The sequence below is a fragment of the Vitis vinifera genome, chromosome 5, assembly GCF_030704535.1.
Source record: "Vitis vinifera cultivar Pinot Noir 40024 chromosome 5, ASM3070453v1".
Classification (NCBI taxonomy): domain Eukaryota; kingdom Viridiplantae; phylum Streptophyta; class Magnoliopsida; order Vitales; family Vitaceae; genus Vitis; species Vitis vinifera.
In genome coordinates this window covers 24,807,854-24,829,768 of record NC_081809.1, presented here as the reverse complement: position 1 = coordinate 24,829,768, position 21,915 = coordinate 24,807,854, and the positions used below count along the sequence as shown (strand labels likewise).

General features: G+C 36.8%; 1 protein-coding gene and 1 long non-coding RNA gene across 2 annotated transcripts; both read right to left on the bottom strand.

Moving 5' to 3' along the window:
* Positions 1-3,111: 3,111 nt before the first annotated feature.
* Positions 3,112-8,254, bottom strand: LOC132253857 (uncharacterized). The gene is made up of 2 exons (XR_009465761.1): positions 6,437-8,254; positions 3,112-4,780 (listed from the first exon to the last, which is right to left on the bottom strand). It is a non-coding gene; the product is annotated as an uncharacterized LOC132253857 (long non-coding RNA).
* A 246-nt stretch (positions 8,255-8,500) lies between these two features.
* Positions 8,501-12,474, bottom strand: LOC104879487 (putative inactive disease susceptibility protein LOV1). The gene is made up of 2 exons (XM_059737168.1): positions 9,002-12,474; positions 8,501-8,879 (listed from the first exon to the last, which is right to left on the bottom strand). Exons 1-2 carry the CDS (start codon positions 12,061-12,063, stop codon positions 8,873-8,875), a joined length of 3,069 nt encoding a protein of 1,022 aa, XP_059593151.1. The 5' UTR covers positions 12,064-12,474; the 3' UTR covers positions 8,501-8,872.
* Positions 12,475-21,915: the final 9,441 nt, after the last annotated feature.

Sequence of the window (21,915 nt, the reverse complement as noted above, 5' to 3'; positions counted from 1 at the left end):
TGGTATTGCAATTAATCATACTCTGATTGTTCAGCAGACATGACAGCTTCAGAGCTGTGGGAAGCAGATAATATATGTTCTATTTTTCGGGATGAAATTTTTGTAACTCACAATATCATATTCTTCAGATACAGTCTATACTTGAGGACACAGCCTCTAACCAAGCTTAAAGAAATAAATTTGAGCTCAGCTTGTCGAATGCTAAACAAGGTTGTAATTCTCTCCTTTGACCATCAACAATTGGATGTCTATTGTATTTTGTGTTGCAGTTCTCTTTTGTCCTAGGCAAAAGAATCCAAATATATATATATTGTTAATAAGGAAAGTAAAATGGTCTTTTGTCCTACATCAACTTATCAACTAGGACATTCTCATTCCCTTCAAGTTTTATTAGCAGTATTAAATTGCAAGCAGCTTAGCCCTTGCATGGCTAAGAAGGCAGAGTAAATCCATGTGCTTGCAGGCAACAATCAAGTAATCAAGTTCAATCTTGCTGACATTTTGTTTAACTCTATTTCTATTGCTCTTGTTTCATTCACAGCCTAAACTTTGTGGTACTAAAACCAAAGGCTCTATTCTGTGAAAGCTTTCTTGTTCACTTCCCTAAGGACCATACAGACAGACAGATTTTCGGAATGATGATGTAGGAAGCAGAGTGTGTTATATGGAGGGTGACACAGTGAGGGTCTTTTCTGCTTCTTTGAGAACAAGAAGCTTTGTTTGAAGTTGAAGAACGGCTTCAATGGATCAGAAATAAATTGTGTATTGGGGTTCATAGGCTTTATGGATTCATACTGAAATTAATGGACATGACTTATGATGATTACCTCATACTCAAATCAGTAGCACATGAGAGGGCAAGAAGAATTTTGGGAGGTCTGAACGAGCCCACATTAAGATCCTTGCTCTTCCTCTTTGTATTTTAGAAATTTCCCTCATATTGTCGACATTGAAAAGACAGGACCAGAACATGTGAAATACAGTTGTTTTGCAATTAATCCCAAAATGAAGGAGGACAGAAAGATAAGACAAATTCAGGTTCATGTACATTTCCAATAACAATTCAAGAGGAGAAGAATTAAATGATAGAGAAATGATTTGAATGGAAGAACTTTGCAGTGTTTCAGTATCTGTTTTGGATTGGAAGAGACATTTACAAAAGTTATTTTGTCTTTTGACAATTTGAAATTTTAGCATATGTTTGCCTTGGAAATGACCAAACATACACTAAGATCCTGGAAGTCTCCACCTAAGGCAGCTAACAAGTCTGTACATAACCTAAATAGAGAACCAGTGTTTATATAATTGGGATTCCCAAAAAATAATTCAGGAGTGTCTTGGTTTTGATGAGGATGTACATGGATGCTGTTGGTAAGACAACTCTAAATAAGCTGATTTACACTGACGATTTTTGGTCTCAATTTAGTGAAGACACACAGAAGTACACTATTTAATATATGAAGACACAAGTTAATGGAATCAACTAGGAACATATGCTAAATGATTCTTTCTGGTTGCAGCATTTGATTGCAATAACTTGTTTTTAAACTTCAGCAGCAGGTTTCTCTAGTGTTCTTGTGTGCTACCACTGGCATACTTCGATAACCTTCTGCAACACTTTCAACATGGATGATGCATTAATATAAACTACTCTACTGTCCAAGGTCGTTCAATGCCCCATGTGATGGTGTTATTGATTTTGGGCATTCTCCATTGTCCCAGAAAACATGTTTTATCAGCTTCATGTTCACAAATATTACTGTTATATTTTTTTAATCTCATGGTTCAAGTGATTCTTTTCAAATTTAAAGTAACCTTCAATGTTAAGTAAATGGTGGCAAGTTATGTCGTACAATTCATATTTTTTTTTGAAACTCATTCTGTATGTTGTACGAAGCATATCACAAATTTTATATTGCAGTCTACTTTGGGAATGAGTTTGAGATAAGTTTCTTGACAAATGGTATTCCAAATGATAAATACTCCAAATAACAAATGGTATTCCAAATGATAAATAGTCCAAATAGGAATTGGAGTGAGATTTTTTTCACAAACATATGTATGAGTTAAATTTATGCCCAGGCAAACTCAAATTCAATCACTCTGAAAGCCTCCTCCCAACATTTATTCTCAAATTAGGGGTTGGCTGTTGTTGCAGTTTAAAATGTCGAACAAATAGAATAGGCTGCATGACATCTTGAAATGATCATTTTGTTTGGATGAATAGGCTCAAATGATGCTTGGGCCACCAAGTGCAGTAGAAGAAGTGGTGCCTCCATTACCACATTATTTGAAATTATAATCTTGATCTTAATTAGTTCATGTGCTAAATGCAAAAATCCTATTATAACATCAAACACAACTCCTAATGCTATAGCATAAATCCTTAAATTAATGAAGAAAAAACTGCCAACCTATATCACTAATGATCAAATGTTAGTTGTAAATGGTTGAAATAGGAGTTGGATCTAACCAAAGAAGAAAAAAAGATACGATGAAAAGATTGGATATTCATTTCTATCGAAATTAGCCATCAGAAGCTAGACATAAGTGAGCAGCTCTTCACCTTATCTGGGCTAGTTGGCTTGTTGATCTGATCAACCATACCTTACAGAATAAAATAGCGTCTCCACAAACATGACTTGTCATCTCCCATTTCTGTGCATAGTCCCAATGATCATCTGTTTCTAGGGTTTACAAAGCTTTAGCCATCCTGCAGGCATAAAAAATCCCTGATTTGCTTCTATCTTTTTTCATTTCCAACATTGTGCGGCTTGGTTTCTAGCTGATGTGTACTTCCTCTCCGGGAAAAACTCCCAAGGCATATTTTGGAAAAAGAATGAAGGAGAGCTCCAATTAAGTGCTTGAAAGTGCTGAAAAAGTAGTAAGCCTCATGCAGAATGGTTGTAATGCAGGAAAGGCTGCTTCCTGCAGCTATATCAGAATGTCGTATTGCGGTTGCCAGTTATATTACTCTTCCCCTGTGAAATCTTAAAGCTCAATAGTTTCTGACGTATACTTGTCCATTAATTTAGGCCTTAAATTTTTTTAGCATTCTGGAAACTGTATTTTAATTGCCCTTATTACTGGTTTTACCAAAAGGAAGGAAAGGGAGAGAAAACAGAGTGAATGCATTGATTCTTTGATTCTCAACCTCTCAATAGAATAAAGCCAAAAGGCTAGTTTATATGGGAGCCGGAGTAACAAACCGTAACCAACTCTCAGCTTAGAAAAAGAAAAAAAAAACAAAGAAAGGGTAATAACAACCAAAGGGTAATAATCAAGGGTACTACTTGCCCTTATTATAGAAATGCCAAAGCTCTAATACTCCCCCTCAAGATGGAGAATGAAGATTATGAATTCCCATCTTGTTGAGGAGATATTTGAACTGTGCTGGAAATAAAGCCTTAGTGAAGAGGTCGACAATCTGGTGCTGTGAGGACACATGCATTGTTTTGAGACAAACTGCTTGTATCTTCTCTTGGACAAGGTGACAATCAATTTCAATGTGCTTCATCCTTTTGTGGAAAACAGGATTGGCCGCAATATGAATAGCCACTTCATTGTTACAAAATAGTGTAGCAGGTTCTTTGCTTTGAATACCAAAATCATGAAGAAGAGCAGTCAACCAAATTGGCTCACAAGTCACGTTGGCCATTGCTTGGTATTCTGCCTCAGCTGAAGATCGAGGAACATCACTCTGTTTCTTAGATTTCCATGAGATTAAGGAGTCCCCAAGGAAGACACAAAAACCACTAATGGATCTCCTCATATCTTTCCAGGCTCCCTAATCCGAATCAGCAAAAGCCTTAAGATGAACTGATGATGTAGTAGAAAAGTAAAGACCTTGTCCTATTGTACCCTTGATGTATTGTAGAGCTGGCCAAGTATTGACTAAGATGATTCACTGAGTAAGCCAAATTTGGTCGTGTGATTGTAAGATATAAGAGCTTGCCAATTAGACGTCTATACAAGCTGGGATCCTCCAATAACTCTTCGTCATCTTGTGAGAGATTAATGTTAGCCTCCATGGGCATGCTTGCAGGTTTGCAACCTAAAAAACCAAAATATGATAATAATTGAAGTGCATAGTGTCTTTGGTTAACAGAGATACCCTTTCTTGACCTAGCAACTTTAAAACCAAGGAAGTATTTGAGTTGTCCAAGATCCTTTAGCTTAAATTGACTGTCAAGGAAGGTTTTCAGCTTTTCAATAGTTCTGTAATCATTGTCGGTAATGACAATGTCATCAACATACACCAACAATGCAAGGAATGACTCACCACTGTGCTTGGTAAATCCTTTGTCCAATAAAAAACCAGAAAATTTAGCAAACCATTGCCTTGAAGCTTGCTTTAGGCCATAGATTGATTTGTGTAATATGCAAATAGTGTTAGATGGTAGTGTCTCCCTCTAATGTGGATACCCTTGAGGCAAGCTCATGTAAACTTCTTCGGTTAAATCACCTTGAAGGAAAGCATTATTGACATCTAATTGAACAAGACACCAGTCGTAGATAGCAGCTAAAGCCAATAAAAGTTTAACAGTTACCGGTTTTGCTATAGGTGAGAAAGTATCAATGTAATCCACACCTTCTTGTTGAGTGTATCCTTTGGCAACTAGGAGAGCTTTATGCGGCTCAAGAGACCCATAAGCTCAAAACTTGAGCTTGTACACCCATTTACATCCCACATCCCGTTTGCCAGGGGGTAAAGTTGTTAAGGACCAAGTACCATTCTCCTCAAGAGCATGGAGTTCAACTCTCATAGCCTGTTTCCATTCTGAGATCATAGTAGCTTGAGTGTAAGAAGTTGGCTCAACATGAGAAGAAATGGCATGGACGAGAGCACGATGTGAGGGGGAAAGTTTATCATAATCGAGAACACCAAAGAATGGATATAAGGTAGATGTGGAAGCAAGTGTGGTGGAATAACAGTGGTAGTCTTGAAGATAAGTTGGTGATCTAGTTACACTAGTTGGCCGAGAAATGGAAGAAACAGGGGACTTAGTGGAAGTGGTTGGATTGGAATCAGTAAAAGAAGGAAAATGTGAACGAAAGGTGTTGGCATGGGATGATGGAAGGACACTGTCAGAAAGAAAATCAGAAATGGAATATGACAAGTCGTTAGATTGAAAAGGAAACGATGTTTCATGAAAGATAACATCCTAAGTAATATATATGACATTAGTGGAAAGATTCAACAATTTATAACCTTTGTAACCCAGTGGATACACAAGAAATATTGAAGGAATGGCTCTAGGTGAGAGTTTGCTATGATGACGTGCTAGTGTAGAACCATAACACAGACATCCAAAGGCACGGAGATGACTATATGAGGGGACTCGATTGCACAAAATTTCAAATGGGGTTTTATTGGAAAGAATGGGAGATGGAATTCTATTTATGAGATAAGTAGCAATTAAAATGCAATCACCCTAATAAGCTAGAGGAATATTGGATTGAAATAGTAATGCTCATACCACATTCAAAAGGTGTTGATGCTTATGCTCTACCACATAATTTTGTTGAGGAGTGTCAACACATGAGTGGAATGGAAAAATCCCCTTTTTACAAAACTAATCCGAAAAAGCAAGTTCGGGTGCATTATCACTATAAACCGATTTAATGTTGGCCCCAAATTGTGTGTGAATGAGAGTACAAAAGGCAGAAAAAATACTATTGACATCAAATTTTGTTTTCAACAAGTACACCCAAGTAAAGTGAGAATAATCATCCACAATTGTCAGAAAATATCGAAAACCATCATGTGTTGGTAAATGAAAAGCACCCCATATGTCTATATGCAACAAATCAAAGGGACATTGTGAAAAAGAATTGGAAATGGGAAAGGGCAACCGTTTTTGCTTAGTCAAATGAAAAATAGAACAATGAGGTGAATGATCAACAACATGCTTAAAATTCAATATATTTTCCAACAGATTAAGTCTTACATAGGAAGAGTGGCCTAAACGAGTATGCCAAAGTTCATGATTAGTCTTAGAAACATTATTACAAAGACCTGAGGTGCTATCTAGTGTGGGAAAAAGATTGGCTGGATCCAAAACATAGAGATTGCCATTACACCTACCCATCCCAATCATTTGCCCCTGCATACGATCCTGAATAAAACAAGATTTAGACTCAAATTTGATAAAGCAATAATGAGACTGAGTGAGAGCAGTAATCGAAATGAGGTTGAATCAAAATTGTGGAACTTACATGACATTTTCAAGAGTGAAATGGTTAAATAACTTGATTGATCCTATACTAGTAATAGTAACAGATTCACTAATGGGAAGAGTAACTCTTGAATTGAAGGATGAGAAAGAATTCTTGAACAAATCGAGGGAGGAACAGAAATGGTGTTTTGCCCCAGTATCCAAAACCTAGGAATTATGAGGGAATGAATTATAAGAAGAAGAGAAAGTCAATTTACCACTGAAGCTAGAAACTGAGGGACCATCCTGTTGCTGCGATTCCACAAGGGCAGGTGAGCTACGTTGTAGTTGTGAACTCAGAAGAGCGATTAGTTGTTGGCACTGACTAGGGAAAAGACTGTTGAGCGTCATATCTGTGGTTCCTAAGTCCTCAAACACAATAGAAGTGGCTTGATTAGCTTGGGCCTGGCCCAATTGAGTCTTGGATCTGGGCTTGTACCCAGGTGGGTATCCATGCAATTTGTAACAATGATCAATGGTATGACCCTGTAGTCCACAATGGCTACATTGAGGTCACTCACGTTTTTCTTTGAAGCTGAATTCCCTGTATGAGCATTAATCGAAGCAGAACCTGCATCACCCAGATGAAGAGGCTCCGACAAAGATGAAATTCCATTGTTGATAGATCGTTGTCATTCTTCTTGGATAACCAATGCAAAAACCTTTGACAGAGGTGGAAGAGGCTCCATCATTAAAATTTGACCCCTCGTTTGGGCATAGGAATCATTTAAGCCCATTAAAAACTGAATCACATTCTCTTGCTGCTGATATTCTAACAACGCTTGTAAATCACCACAATGAAAAGCTGGTAATGGTTGAAAATTCTTGAGTTCTTCCCAAAGAACCTTGAATCTGGTGTAATAAGTGTTAATGTCAAGAGCTCCTTGTTGAAGCGTTATAAGATGTTTCTTGAGTTGAAAAACTCGAGGAGCATTGCTGTGTCGAAAATGATTGCGCAAATTGGTCCAGATCCCGACTGCTGTAGTAATATACATCAAACTATTTGCAATATCCTTTGAAACGGAGTTGATAATCCACAAGGTCACCATGATGTTGCAGTGATTCCAAGCATTAAAGAGAAGATCGACTTGAGCTGCATGAGGAATGGTTCCATCAATGAAACCAAACTTGTTCTTTGCTGTTAATGCCATGGCCATAACTCTGCTTCATGTGTTGTAACTGCTCTTAGTTAAGTTGTGTGAGACAAGGATGAGTCCAGGATGATCACCACTGTGAAGAAAAAAAGGACTACTCACATCCTCCATTGCTGACACTTCAGATGATCCAATCACAGCTCGTTGATTTGGTTGATTACCTTGAGCCATCAAAAAAAAAAAAATCAGAGAATGAGCAGAAGGAATTGCTCTGATACCATATTACTGGTTTTACCCAAAGGAAGGAAAGAGAGAGAAAACAGAGTGAATGCACTGATTCTTTGATTCTCAACCTCTCAACAAAATAAAGCCAAAAGGCTAGTGTATATGGGAGCCAGAGTAACAAACCGTAACCGACTCTCCACTCAGAAAAAGAAAAAAAACAAAGAAAGGGTAATAACAACCAAAGGGTAATAATCAAGGGTACTACCAGTCCATTGGGTGGTTTCAAACACCCAAACCACAAGCTAAATGTATGATTCCAAAACCAAATGTCTCACTTGGGTGAAAGCTTTGATGTTCATTTCCCGAACCCCCATACTGACCATACCAAAAGAAGAAGAAGCAGATGGACTGGAACAGATTGAAGCTAAGGAAGCAGGACGGAGATAGATATCTCATGTCAGGAAGCATTGGATGGAGGTTGTTAGAGGAACTCTTTGTTCTTCTCCTTCAATAGCTGGGAGCTTTGGTTTGGAGGTGGATGAATCCCATTTCAAATGGGTGTTGTAACTATTGCCCCGTAATTATATTGCCCCATTATTTATTTATTTATTTTAAAAAAGAAACGGGTGTAAGCTTTGAGATTGTATTTGGAGTAAATGGACTAACTATTGGAATGCAAGCGATGGTGGGCAGTGGGCTCTGATCTGAGCTTGTGAGCAACAGGAAGTATTATTTGATATACTAATATAACGTATTTCAAGAATTTTAACCTAATACAGTTACAAAATAAGCTGCAGATAGGAATATTCAAAACTATAATATATTAGTATTATGATTTCTAACGAAGGTGGAGGATTAATCTTACTCTCCTTCATCCGTCTGAGAAAGAAAAGAATAGTGATATATGTTATTTTCTACATATACATTCCAGCAGACTAGTTAAATTCTATCCAACAAACATCATCAACTGAAAGAAGAAATTACTCTATTCAATCCAAATACAATCACAAAGCAAATATCTAGAACATTCACACCCACAACACCATTGTGTTCATGATGCCCTCATTCTAAAGTTCACACGCACTAGTTACAGAATCTACTAACAAGTACACTACAGATGCATTTAAGGTTTGAAAGACAAGAACTTAGCATCAATGGTAGAACAGAATAATGAGCAGAAGGGATGGAAACCCAATTCGAAATGCGCTCCATAAATTGTTGCAACAAAGAACTGCCCTCATGAGTATTTGAATATCTGCTCCAATAGCAAAAACATTGAAATGGAAAGCAAAGCCCAACACGAAGAAGTAGACCAGAACCTTCTTGCATAGCTTCTCACGCCCTAATCAAACAAAACAAAAATGGAAAAACACAATGTTGTATCAGATTATGGGTTACATTAGGAAATCATTTCATGTTAAGCAGGTTATAAGCCAATTTTCAAGAGACTAGTAGGGAACTTACTGGGCAGGTATAACTTCAATTTTCAAGAGAGTTCTATGTAGAAATTCCGCAGGAAGAATTTTCAGACTTCTGCAGAACCTAATCTCCAAATCTCGGAGAGCTTGTAGTGCTCCTTTCTCTACATTCCATTCCTCCAATTGCTCTAACTTCCATAGTTTAAGAACTCGAAGCTGAGGAAAGCCTCCTGAAGAGCAAAGCATGTTCTTTCCTAAATACGACTTGGCAAGCAATTTAAGACTTCTAAGGTTGGGAAGCTTATCCAGTGACTGCATTGGATCTTCTACAAGTCCTGACCCAGATAAGGTGAGGTCGATGAGGCTGTATGGGAATTGGGACATAATGGATGGATTCCTTAACCTCCCAAGCAAGTAAATGTAAGAAAGATTCACAAGGCTTACTAAAGGCTTTAATTCTAGATCCCATGGCTGATTGTTTTGATCAATAGATTTGAGCCTTAAAGACCGGAGTTGGTTCAGTTTTAGAACCCAGTCAACTACTGCCTGCAGTTGCAATGACATTGCGTCTTGTTTAGATGACGTTGTTAATCCCAATTTCCTAATATTGAGTAACCTGTCTAGGCCATCTCTTACCGGAGTCTCCTCATCTACAAGAAGGCCACACAATGTTTGGAGGATTGTAGGAAAATTTGTATCATGTCGAAGCATAAGTTTGCTTCGACAACTCTCACTCAAGTGTATGTGTCGCAATTGTTGTAGCTTCCAGATTGAATTGGGAAGAGTGTTGATGCAAGTATGCTTCATGTCCAGTGTTTGAACATTCTGCAACTTGCTTATAGATGATGGAAGTATCTCGAGGAATGTAGATCTTAAGCCAAGGTACCTTAGTCGAGTTAGTTTGCCAATTGCCTCAGGTAACTTTGGTCTGAATACATTTTCGAGATCAAGCACGAGCAGTACTAGGAAGCAACCCCTGGATATGCTTTGACGAAGAAAGTTTCCCACTTCTTCTCCTGGTTTGCTTTCTTTTCGAGTATCAAAGGACAGAAATGAAAGGACATCTTCATAGTAAGGTGTCAAAGAAGTAGAAGTGGTATTGTAATCACCATGGATATGATCAAAGCTTATATCTTCTTTGTCAAGATGATCAACGAGACGACGGATCTTGTTGGTACTTAGGGATGACTCAGATCTTGTGTTAGTATGAAATCCAAGAAATGTGGCTTCTTGAGCTTTGGATGACCAATATTGTCTTAGTGCATCGGGCAATCGCACCATTTTAACATTCCCATTAAGCTTCTTCTTTGTCAATTGAACCATTCCCTGGGCTATCAACAAATTCAAACACCTTTCTGCAACATCTTCTGGAGTTTCATTCTCGCCCTCTGGCTGTACCAAATCCTCTGCAACCCATAATGTTATCAATCTCCTCGCCGGAATATCAAAATCTTGGGGAAATAAAGTGAAATAAAATAGACATCTCCTCATGTACAAGGACAAATCCTTATGGATCTTGTAGATGGTATTGGAATAAAGTTGCTGTTGGTCATGATGAAATTGTTGAAGTGCAGTGGACCACTCCTCAATGGTTGCATCCTTATGTGAGAGTGCTTCCGCCAATTTTACAATCAGCAGTGGCAGCCCCCCACATCTTTTTGCAATTTCGTCTTTCAGCTTTAGCAATTCTGGGGGTATGCTAAATTTCAAAGCATGGGTAAACAATGCCCAACTCTCCTCATCTGTCCGTAACCGCAGTGGGTGAGGATCACTCTTCATTTTGAGATTTGGAGGTAGCTTTGTTTCGCAAGTGGGCAAAATAATTCTACTGCCATTTAATGCATCTGGAAGCATTTCTAGGTCGTCGACCAAGAAATTCCAATTATCGACAACTATCAGAGGCCTGTCATTAATCAAGAAAGGTATCAACCGTTGCATCTCGTCTCGATTACTCCACAGTCTGCGTTGACTTGGACCGGACTGCAACAATTCTCCCTTGTTACGTAGCTGAAATCGATAGCCATCTGACCTCCAAGCAGCAAAGGGGAAATGATCCACAACAGCTTTATGGTTAAAGATCAAATTTGCTAGGGTTGTCTTTCCAGTGCCTTGCATACCCATAATTGGAATCACTCTGAAATTCTGATCATCTGTAAGCAACCGTGCTATCATTGCATGCACATCATCACCAAAGCTGGCGAGATCAGGTTCTTGCGTTGTTGGCTGCCGTGGGATTCGCTCAGTGGAACCCAAGGTATACTTTGGGTTCCTACTTTGACCTTGTGAGTTGACTGCTGTTGGCCGGTGGATAGAGAGGTTTTGGATCTTGGCATATATTTTGTCCATCTCCACAGCGAGCTTATCCTGAGATTCGAATTTGCCAAAAGCCGAAAGAAATCCCTTGGAAGGTCCCATCCAACTTCTTTTCGTGAGCTGTTGTGTTCTGTTGATGAAGTCCTCAATGGCTCCCACAGCAGACAGGCAAACATGGGACAGCTCCTCCATCCAACCCATTCCACCAGCATCTAATTCTACTGATTCTAAGCCTTTGAGAAAACCATTCAGAGACCTGGGTTTGTCTAGTACCCGCATGGCCTTCTTCTTGGTACAGGGATGAATTGCCTCCTGAGCTAGCAGAGCTGATACCTTCTCTTCCAGTGGGGAAACAACTGTCTTTGCCACACTCTGACCAAGTATCAAGAAGATGTCCGTCCAGACAATTTCTTCAATGTAGTCAGAGGAGAAGCCACCCTGTGCTTCCCATCTGGGATAGTCTAGAGCAGCGATCTTAGACTTGATCAATTCCAGCTTCTTGTGAATTCTGATTAACAAAAGGCACCTCTCCCAGTTTCCTATCCTCCTCTGCTTTGTGGCTGATCTGAGTATAAGGTCATCAATCACATCTTCAAAATCATAGGCAACATCCATTAATTGCTCTGTGGCATGCATATATTTTAGCCAAGAGTCCATCAAGTCTCTTTGGATCCATTGGACCTTTTCTTCGACCCCAACGAAAGCTGCTGGTTCTTGAATCCACACAACAAAGAGTTTCGCTATGACCCTAGACAAGACTATCTTCACCGAATCTCTTCTGCCGTTCATCTTCATCGTAGAGTTTCACACAAATCTTAATAATTATCAAGATGTGTGGGTTTTGCTTTTCAATCCGAACAAGAATATATAAACTAAACCAAGGGAAAAAAAAAAAAGAAAAAAGAAAACTCAGGCAAATATCTAACATAATGCTGGAGGATGATGAATAAAATGAAACAACTGAAATTAATAACGCATAAATATTTAATAATCAGTCATTTTAGGAGGATCACATAAGGGGAGATGAAATTGCAGACTTGATAAAATTTTCATTGTTCTTACAAGAAGATGGAGGCGAGAAAGCTCCCGACAAAACTCAGTAGCCATTTCACACTGCCAAGATGAAGCTGGCCGCGAGCAGCAAAGGACTGAGCGGAGGCGGCCTTAGTAACAAACTTGCATTGGCAAAAAAAATCTGGGAACTAACAAGTAAAACTAAGGTGGCGTTTGTTTTTTTGGCTTAATTCTAAATAGAACTTTTTTTTAACTTAATACTAAATAATGCTTAATAGCATTAAGCATTAAGTTGTTTGTTTTTTTTAAATTTTATTTCTATTAAGTATTAAGCTGTTTGTTTTTTTATATGCTGAAAACCAATATCTTAATATTTTAATGTATATGACAGTTTACATGCATGTCACACAAACAGTGCTCCAAAATATGTAGTCATGCAGGCTTTATTCTGTACCAGATTTAAGCCAAAGTGGAGAATCTTCTCAATGATAATAGTTGGATAAGAAACTCCTATAATTGTGAAGAACTTGTTGCTAGTAATCTCTCACAGATTGGGCTCACTTACCTTCTAATGACTATGGTAGCTTTGTTACCCCACGGTTAATTCGACTCCTCCCATTCCCCTAATTTTCCCCTTAGAAGAGGTTTCAACCCCATGGACTAATTTCATGCACTATAACAGCATATTGTGTTCCCCTGAGTAAACTCAGATACAAAGTTTGAAAAGGTATGCTAACCTTAAATCAGCTAAAATCTTCTTAATCTCTTCCTCAAATAGCTACGACCTGCATAACAGACCTCCCTTTAACTCAGTTTTAGGACACCAAATCTGATTTGTGAGTGTAGAGTGTAACTCCTAAAGCCAATACGGCAAGCAATATTCACCATTTGAAAAGAAAAAAAAAATGTTGGTACAGAGATTGTCAGTTCCTATCATTAAATATCTATTTTTGAAGCATACAGTGTAACAGCATTTGCAGCCATTTAACAGCAAAGATGCTAAGGCAAGTTCAAGCAAATGTACACGGGCCAGTTGAGTCTAAAAGTTTCTGGCTTATGAAGTACTTACAAAGATGGAATTAATTCTACTTCAAAGTTAAGATAGAATCAATTTCGGCCCAACCTCAACAAAACAAATCCAACAACAGTGCATCACTGTGAACTTTACAAAGATGGAATAGAAACCATACCCATAAACAAGGCAGCTTATAACCCTGTTCGTTAAACCCATCTAACAGAATCCAAGAAACATTCCATAGATTATATATGAAAATATAGGCACATGCTATAAGAGTCTACAGTCTCACTGCAGCCAGATCATTAGAGAGTTTAAAAGGATGGATACCCATGGACCAAAGCCAAAAATTCAGAAGTCGATCACAAGGACATGATGCATAAACAGAACCCAAGTAAAATTCAGCAAACAAAGCATCCACATACCAATCAGAGAAATGGTGTAAGAGAGTCTGAACAACTAATTCAAAAGGGTTGCAAAAGATAGAAATTAAACTCCCAACCACCCATTGAATACTCCTGATTTGGTCTTGTTGAGACAAAAAAACCCAAATACCCGATACCCACATTCTTTGTAATCTTAAACAAAATCAATAGCCTATAAATCTTTTCTTAAAAATGAACTCAAACAAAAGAAACACCCACACAGCTCCTCTAACAGAGCCTAGAAATCCTAAAATTATCTTAGGACCTGCAACACGTGAACTCAAAAACCCTAAAAAGAGCACTTGCATATGTGAACTAGAATAGAGAATGAGAGTTTTAGAGAGAGAAGCATTGGGAAATGAGACTCGACTGCTCTATTAAAATCCGAAAATCCAAAATAAATTTGGGTTGAGGGTTACCTTCAATCAGATCAACAATGTCGATTGAAAGTGAAGCGTCTTTCCAACTGTGTAGTCTCAGATGAAGAGCGATGGAGGAGGAGAATGAAGAAATTACCGCTTTGGGGATGAGGTGAGGGTTGAGGATGCCATTGCAGAAAGCTTTGAGGGGATGGGTGGGCTAAGGTCGGGCGTCGGGCTTTGAGGGGAGGTTTCAAAAACAATAGAAAAAGCCAAATATTTTAGCTTTTTTCATTTAGCAAAAAATTTTAAAAATTTAGTAATAAGTCATTAAAAATTAAAAAAACAAACAACCTAAATTCTAAAAAGAAATTGCATTAAGTAAAAAGCCAAAAAAACAAACACCACCTAAGTCTTTCCCTGATCATTTTGTCCTTCCTTTTCATTTTATATTCTCATTTTCTTTCTTAATTTCCAACCCAATTCACAGTCACCACCTTCATTTTATCCTTTCCTCTGAAAGCCAACTTACAGTGACCACCACGTATTGACCACTCAATAGTATCAGTTTCTTTTTCTTTTTCTTTTTCTTTTTCTCTGTCAGAGACAATGGACTGCTTCCACCTTTTTCTGAGAGGAATACTGGTAGGCAAGCTCCTTTTGAAAGACTTGTAACTCAAGGGAGTCGACATAAACAAACAGATGTCTCCGATGTGGAAAGGTTTTGTACTTCCACATGAGAAAGATAAGGTGGGAAATGGTTAGTGAGTTTCTTGAACAAAATGAGAAATTCTACCAAGTATTCAGGATTTGAGTAACTTCAGAAATTAAAGAAGTTAGGGCAATATATGTATTCGAGGGTATAAAATTTAAACACCTTGTTGAAGAGGTAAACATTAAATACTCAAAGAGTTATGTTATGTATGATTATATGGTGGAGGTTTTTTAAGAAACATAATAAATTTTTAAAATTGTTGTTCTTCATTTTTATCAGTTATCATTTAATAGACTGCTTGGCGCCACCGAAAGTATAACCAGTTGTAGCCACCTAAAACATAACCGCTTAAAACAAGCTCAATTGAAAATAGACACCTGTTATAACAACTTCCCCCGACCTACGTGTAACCCACCTCCAGGACTTGTAAAAGAAGTTCCACCAACTTTGAACGTCTATCGGAAAAGGCTGCAAATCCATGTGACGATCACATTGCAAGCTTTGACTTTCAACCAGACTATACAAACGTTTGAACCACATTAAGAACCAAACATTGCAAATCCATGTGACGATCACCTGTTATTGTAATTCTTGTAAGTAGAAGATGCAAAAAGAGGTAAAAATTTTGACGTAAAAATTAAATATTTCTAACAACCAAACTGCTTGCGAAATATGTGAGGGATGAGAGAAGATAAAGAAATAGGGAATTTAACATTTTAGTTGTAGGGGTTGGATTGAGAATGCATGAACTTGGAGAGAGAGAGAGAGAGAGAGGGAGAACCTAGCTTGTACATATCCTCAAGAAAATCAGTTCAGACCGTAATTAAGCAGCTGTACTCCAGCCGATGTGTTTCTAATCAGCTTGACTATAGAAGATAAGATTGTGCATTTGATGCCATTGGAAAGCTGTGTAGCACTACCACCTAAGGTTGTAAATCCATGTGAAAAAAAATAATAGTAACCGAAGGATAAGGCTAGTGGACAACAGAATAGGCCTAGAAAACTGGGATTTTGACAAAATACTGTTTTTTTTTTTTTTAAATATTTCAATTGAATTTGAAAGATTTATGTATGTTTGAATCTCATTAGCATTGGCTACACTACAATGCTAAGATACTAAAACGTAATAAAAAGTAGGGTTTTTTATACAAGGGAACAGGCCCACCATCACTTAGTGTGTTCTTAACGTATGTTAAAAACGTAATACTAGGGTTTATCAATATTTTATTTGAGATTATACATAAATTTAATAAATTAGACCAATATACCATCACTAAGTTTCAATATCATATTAAAAAATATCAATTTATTTAAAATTGTTAATTTATAAAGTAGATAGATGATGCATGGAAAGGTATTTATACTAAAATTTGATAGTATAATTTGAGGCTGAGTGATTAATTTAGGATTTCACATGAAACTCTCACTTGAAAATATTAGGTTCAGTGAACTTATCTTTTCAAATGAAGAGTTCATTGTGAAAACAGAAGGGTGAATAAAATATGTGTATTTTTATGTTTTCTTTTCAAAAATCTCATCAGTTGTCATGGGGTTGTGAAATCTTGAAATGTTCACTTATACCAAAATGAGCCATCAGAAGCCATACATGGGTGAGCAGCTCTCCCCCTTGTCTCAGCTGCTTGGCATGGTGATTCCATCGACACTGACTTGCAGCATAACACAGCATCTCCACCCACACATCACATATCATATGCCATTTCTGTTCTGGACTCCATTTCTCACATGTCCCCAAGAGTTGTAGGGACTTAGCGAGCCTACAGGCAACGAATAGCACATGCTTGCTTTTATCTCCTTCACTTGCAGAGTTAGAACTTCAGTGCTGATGAGTATGTAACAGGTTCAAATTAAGGAAGCAGGACAGAGAGAGATATCTCATGTCAGGAAGCATTGGATGGAGGCTGTTAGAGAAACTCTCTGTTCTTCTCCTTCAATAACCAGCAGTTTTGGTTTGGAGGTGGATGAATCACATTTCAAATGGGTGTTGTAACTATTGCTCCATAATTATATTGTACGATCCAATGTCCAAATCTGTAGTGGTAGGCTCTTCTAAATTTAAAAAAAACAGGAAAGGGTGTAAGCTTTGAGATTGTATTTGGACTAAATGGACTAACTACTGGAATGGGCAGAGCATGTAAGCGGCCATGCAAGCCATGGTGGGCTCTGATCTGAGCTTGTGAGCAACAGGAAGTATTACTTTGATATATCTATATAACGTAATTGAAGACTTTGAACCTAATACACTTACAAAATAAGCTACAGAAAGGTGGAGGATTAATCTTACTCTCCTTCATCCATCTGGGAAAGAAGAAAACAGTTTTTTTCTCCCTATGTGCATTCCAGCAGACTGGTTAAATTCTGTCCGACAAACATCATCAACTGAAAGAAAAAATTACTCTATTCAATCCAAATACAATCACAAAGAAAAATTCTATAACATTCACACCCACAACACCATTGTGTTCATGATGCCCTGATTCTACAGTTCACAAACACTAGTTATAGAATCGACTAACAAGTACAAAACAGTATGCATTTAAGGTTTGAAAGACAACATAGCATCAATGGTAGAACAGAATAAGGAGCAGAAGGGATGGAAACCCAATTCAAAAAAATGAGCTCTATACATTGTTGCAACTGAGAACTGTCCTCACGAGTATTTGAATATCTACTCCAACAGCAAAAACATTGAAATGGAAAGCAAAGCCCAACACGAAGAAGTAGACCAGAACCTTCTCGCTTACCTTCTCACACCCTAATCAAACAAAAAAAAAGAAAGAAAGAAAACACAATGGCATATCAGGTTGTTTGTTACACAAAGCAATCATCTCATGTTAAAGTAGGTTATGAACCAAATTTCAAGAGATGAAGTAGTGAACTTACTGGTCAGATATAATTTCAATTTTCAAGAGAGTTCTATATAGCAATTCTGCAGGAAGATTTTTCAGACTTCTGCAGAACCTAATCTCCAAATCTCGGAGAGCTTGTAGTGCTCCTTTCTTTACATTTCATTCCTCCAGTTGCTCTAACTTCCATAGTTTAAGAACTCAAAGCTGAGGAAAGCCTCCTAAAGAGCAAAGCATGTTCTTCCCTAAATAAGATTTGGCAAGCAATTTAAGACTTCTAAGATTGGGAAGCTTATCCAGTGACTGCATTGGATCTTCTACAAGCCCTGACCCTGATAAGGTGAGGTCGATGAGGCTGTATGGAAATTGGGACATAATGGATGGATTCCTTAACCGTCCGAGCAATTAAATGTAAGAAAGATTCACAAGGCTTACTAAAGGCTTCAACTCTAGATCCCATGGCTGATTGCTTTCATTAATAGATTTGAGCCTTAAAGACCGGAGTTGGTTCAGTTTTAAAACCCAGTCAACTACTGCCTGCAGTTGCAATGTTATTGCCTCTTGTTTAAAACCCAGTCCTTGGTCTGGCTGCCTTGGAGAGTTTCTAATGGAGATATGCTCGTTGTCTTTCAAAGGCAGCCTTCCTTTTTGTTGGAGGAGTCCTCCTCTGTTTTTCTCTTCTTTCTTCAGACTTCTCTCTCTGTTCTGCTTGCTTGTCCATTCCCAATGTGTGCTGAAAGTCTCATTTTTTCCAAACCTTCTTTTTTCCTCTTCCTCATGCGTGCTGAAAGTCCCCCCTTTTAAAACTCCATCTTTCTTTCTTTTTCCAATCTTTCCCCAGTTCTCCATGCGTGCCCCTTCAAAGTCCCTTTTGAAAACCTCCTCAAGGAGAGTCCCTTTTCTTTCAAAATCTGCAGTCGTATTGATGTTCAGAATCCCTTGTGGCCTCTTTCTACGACTATGTGATGGCGAGCCTTAATGAATCAAAACTCCCTTTTCTTTTAGATGCCCGCCATGTCTATATGCCATGTCTTTCCTTTGAATTTCAAACTCCTCAAAAACCTCTTTTCCAAGTAGAGTCCCACATTCCTTAAAATCCAATGGTAAGTTTCCTTGCAAAAGCGTGGAATTTATTAAATTAAATAATTGAATGAATAGATAAATAAGTAAATAAATTAGAAAATGGTAAAACAATAATAAATAAATAAGTTAACTAAAAATTAAATATATATATATATATAAGGAAGATAACAAATAAAAATAAGCAAGTGATTGATAATAATAAAAGTAGAAATGAAAATAAATAAATAAATAAAAACTGAGCCATACAAGGCATACAACCATGCAAGTCATACAAGTCACGCTAAAAATATCTAATGGGTCAAGTGTGTCTAAATGAGCCTAAGTAACCTAAATAAGTCCAAGTGACCTAAACATGCCTAAGTGTGCTATCTAAAAGTGCACCTAAATGCTATCCCAAAAATAAAGGAAAAAAAAAAAAAACTAAGTCTAAATTAGGGCTACCAAGAGCACAATGAGAGGTCTGATAAATCCTTCAACTAAAGTCTCCGAGGTGGCTCAAAAAAAGGCAAGTAGTACAAGTAGTAATGGGCCACCAAGGAACTATTGTGGAACATTGGAAGTGAACTTAAAGGCATGTGCTAAAGGGACAAAATTGAGGGTTTACAACCTTTCATTTTGTCCCCTTAGCACATGTCCTATTGAGTGCTCTTTTAGTACTCCACAGTAGTTCCCTGGTGGCCCATTGACACTCATGCAACTTCTTTTTATGAGCCACCTATAGGGACCCTTGGTTCAAGGTCTCATTTGGACCCTCACTATGACCTTGGTCGCTCTTCGATTTTAGGTTAGGTTTCACTTAGATCATTTTCCACTTAGTTCACCTTTTAGGTTAGATTTCACTTAGACACTTCTTAGGCTTAGGTCACTTAGATGCTTTGTTTTAGTTCACTAAATTTTTTGGTAAGTGTTTTAATGTAAAATTTTTAGTGGTATGTACGTAAATATAACTTTGGTATGTTAATTGTTTAAAAAGTTTTAATATAAAATTTTTAGTGGTATGTATGTAAATATAATTTTGGTAAGTTAATTGTTTAAAGTATTTTAATATAAAATTTTTAGTGGTATATACGTAAATATAATTTTTGGTAAGTTAATTCTTTTTTGAAAGTGTTTTTAATATAAATTTTTAGTGATGTATGTAAATATAGTTTTGGTAAGTTAATTGTTTAAAGTGTTTTAATATAAAAATTTTAGTGATTTGTACGAAAATAAAATTTTTGATAAGTTTTTTTTTTCTAAAGGTTTTAACATATATATTTTTCTTAATAGTTATGTGCATATATTTAGAAACCACTTTCCATTGTAAATATTAAAAACTATTTTCAAAAGCCACTTTCCAATATAAAATTAAAAAAATCTCTTTCCATTATAAATATCAAAGCAGTTTCCACATGAAAAGAAAAGAAAACATGCTACCATATTCATATAGGATATTCTCCCTAAAATTTTTTGTAATTAAATTTACATTCTAGCTACTTTTTTAGAATTTGTTTTGTGAAGACTCCTATTTTTTATTGCATGCTGATGACTTTTACTGTACTTGACATGTTATTTATTCTAAAGCTATTTGACATATCTTGACTTAACTTTTTGGTTTGTGTTCTGTAATATAGACATGATAAGGTTGTTGTATAATATATATATATATTTGGATGAGATATTGCTTTTAGATACTTTTTTCGAATTTTTCTTATGAATGTCTCTATTATGAGTTTGCTGAGTGTTTGAAATAAGTTATCCATTCTGACATCTTTAGTTCACTTGTAAATTAATCTAACTTCGGTTATGTGTTATAAACATGTCATACAGGATAGATAAGCTTTTATTTAAGTCTTAGGATCACTTTTGGTATTTTATGTGGTTTCATTTGGTAATTGCATGTTTATTGGAAGTATGGGCCTTGGTGTTGTGTATTATTCGAATTTCCTAACTCTTAATTCAATTTGTAATACATCATGTAGAATATGTGGTTTTGATTAGGTTAATTATTACTTCTTGTAAGCTAACCCTCTTCTAGCTATATACAAGCGCATTGTGAGTTGTGTATAGGGATGGCAATGGGGCGGGTTCGGGATGGGTTGCCCTCATCCCAACACCGCCCCGTTTATTCAAAGTAATTCACATCCCTGTCCTATTTAAAAAATTAAACAGGGCGGGGATGATAAATTCCCATACCCGCCCCACCCCGTTTAACTTTTTTTTTTTATTTTTAATTTTTTTTAAAAAAAATTACTTTTAAAATTTTTAATTACATTAAAATAAACATATTTTACAAATAATTAAATTATTATATTTTTTATAACTTACTTTATTAAAAATATTTTATTATTATCTATATATTAAAATAGTAAAATAAAAATTAAATTAAATTAATTTTATATATAATCGAGGCGGGACGGGGCGGGGCGAGACGGGACCAAGCAATACCCGAACCCGCCCTGGGTTTTAAAAAAAATCCCAAACCTATTTATTAAAATTGAACCTTGTCCCATTAGGGGCGAGGCGGGGCGGGTACCCGAAAAAACCCGCCCCATTGCCATCCCTAGTTGTGTATGCATGCTATTTAGGTATGTCCCTTGCACTTCCTACTTCTTTAATTTTGTAAATATGTAGACCTTGTTTGTAATCTTTTTAATGTATGATATTGTTTTGATTGCTTTGATTATTTGAATGGATTGAATGCATGTTGTATGTTATATTTGTTAAACTAACTTTGAATGTTTTCATGAAAGCGCTTTGGGATGTAGCTCAAATACGCCAATCTCCTTGTCCTATATGGGTGTTTCTTTTGGTATGATTGTTTTGTTGTGAATAACATGTTGTTTGACCTTAGACAAAATCATCATTTTTTTTTTCTTGATATCCCTAATCTATTAATTAATTGTAATGTTTCCCTCAACTTAGTTAGTAGAAACCTAAAGTGCTACGATTGATCACTGTACCTTCTCAATAGGTAACCTAATCCTTGGACTTATACTCAAATTTTTCAAAGACATGTTTTTCCAAAAGTTTAATAGTTAATGGAGTCATTTTTCTTAGGGTTTTAGTTTTTTATTTTGTTTTCTTTATAAAAAATAAAAATGAGTAGCGACTCCAATTTTTCATAAAATACAGTTTTTCATCTTAAAAAACGAGTCTTGCCATCTAGTGGGGATGCATGTGAAAATGTGGG